General features: G+C 41.8%; 1 protein-coding gene across 1 annotated transcript in view; it reads left to right on the top strand.

The window, feature by feature from the left end:
* The window catches only part of LOC119576760, a 30703-nt gene extending 29763 nt beyond the window's left edge, over positions 1-940 (top strand). Inside the window, 1 exon segment of the mRNA XM_037924400.1 lies at positions 332-940. Within this exon segment, the coding sequence (XP_037780328.1) occupies positions 332-522 (191 nt within the window). The 3' untranslated portion in view covers positions 523-940.
* Positions 941-1200: the final 260 nt, after the last annotated feature.

The following is a 1200-nucleotide window of genomic DNA, read 5'->3' as shown; positions in this document are numbered from 1 at the left end:
ACATTCTGATAGATAGAAAGATACAGATACATATTGATCACCTTCATATAATGACGTTTTACACTTTCCTTTCTCGCAAAGTCACACCTCATATTACCTGAACAACGAAGACATACATTCATCCATACAATCAAAATAATTCCACTGAAGATACAAATACACAACAATTTCCTTCATATTACGTGAACAACGAATACTCATCCATACAATCATAAAACTTAGCCTAAAATTAATTCTCTTAAAGATACAGATCCATTTTTCCCCACCTTCGTATAGCATAACGTACGAGGAACCTAGCTCACCTCCCCCGCCTTTTCTCTCTCTCCTTCAGGTTCGGGTCACCTGAACACCCTACATCGAGGTCGCCAGCCAGGCTACCCCGTTCGGCCGGACCAGGACAGCGGCGCCCGGGCATCGACGCCTCACACGGTCACCCTCCTCCTGCTGCCACTGTTCGCCCTCGCCTTCTGCCCTCCCTTCAGGCTACCTTCCCTCCCCTCTTGGCTAGCTCTGCGCCTGTAGTTACGTAATTAGCTTTGTTCACGGAGGAGAATTCTGGCGAGGGCGTCGCGGGCGAGGCGAAAAGCGGGCTGTCAGCTGGTCGCGTGTGGGTTTTGTGTGTGATCTGCCCCCGTGTCTTTGGGGCGTGTGGTTTCGCGTTGGATGGGGCAGTGGGCGGCGAGGTCAGAGGTTAGAGGAAAAGGAGAAAAGAGAGAGAAGAAAAAAAGAGAGAGAATTGTTATCTTCTTTGTAATTTTTATTTTTTATTTTTGTTAACAGCTTGTTTCTTAAGATGTTTCGTCGGTATTTAAGACAGCAAGAGTATGTTTATCTGACTTTTCTTTATCTGAAAGACAAAAAGAATGAAAAGGAAAAAACAATGTAAAATTATAAGAAGACGAACTCCGAAAGAAATAAAAAAGTGAAAGACAATAAAAAAAAGAGAAAAAAAAATAGTAAAAAATACCTTTAATCTGCCAGCAAATACACAACACACATTTCTCCTCATCAATTTACTTAATCTAGAACCCCCCCACCAAAAAAAAAAAAAAAAAAAGAAAAAAAGAAGCAATCCCTCAACGCCTTCAGTCATCAGTCGAAAAGAGTTACATACAACACTGAAACTTCGTAAAACTTCGCTAGGTTCTGAAAATGTTCTACACGAATATATGTGAAAATATCTCAACCCAGATTCTTACC

The sequence above is a fragment of the Penaeus monodon genome, chromosome 9 (genome assembly GCF_015228065.2).
Source record: "Penaeus monodon isolate SGIC_2016 chromosome 9, NSTDA_Pmon_1, whole genome shotgun sequence".
NCBI lineage: Eukaryota > Metazoa > Arthropoda > Malacostraca > Decapoda > Penaeidae > Penaeus > Penaeus monodon.
This window is presented reverse-complemented; position numbering and strand designations above follow the sequence as displayed.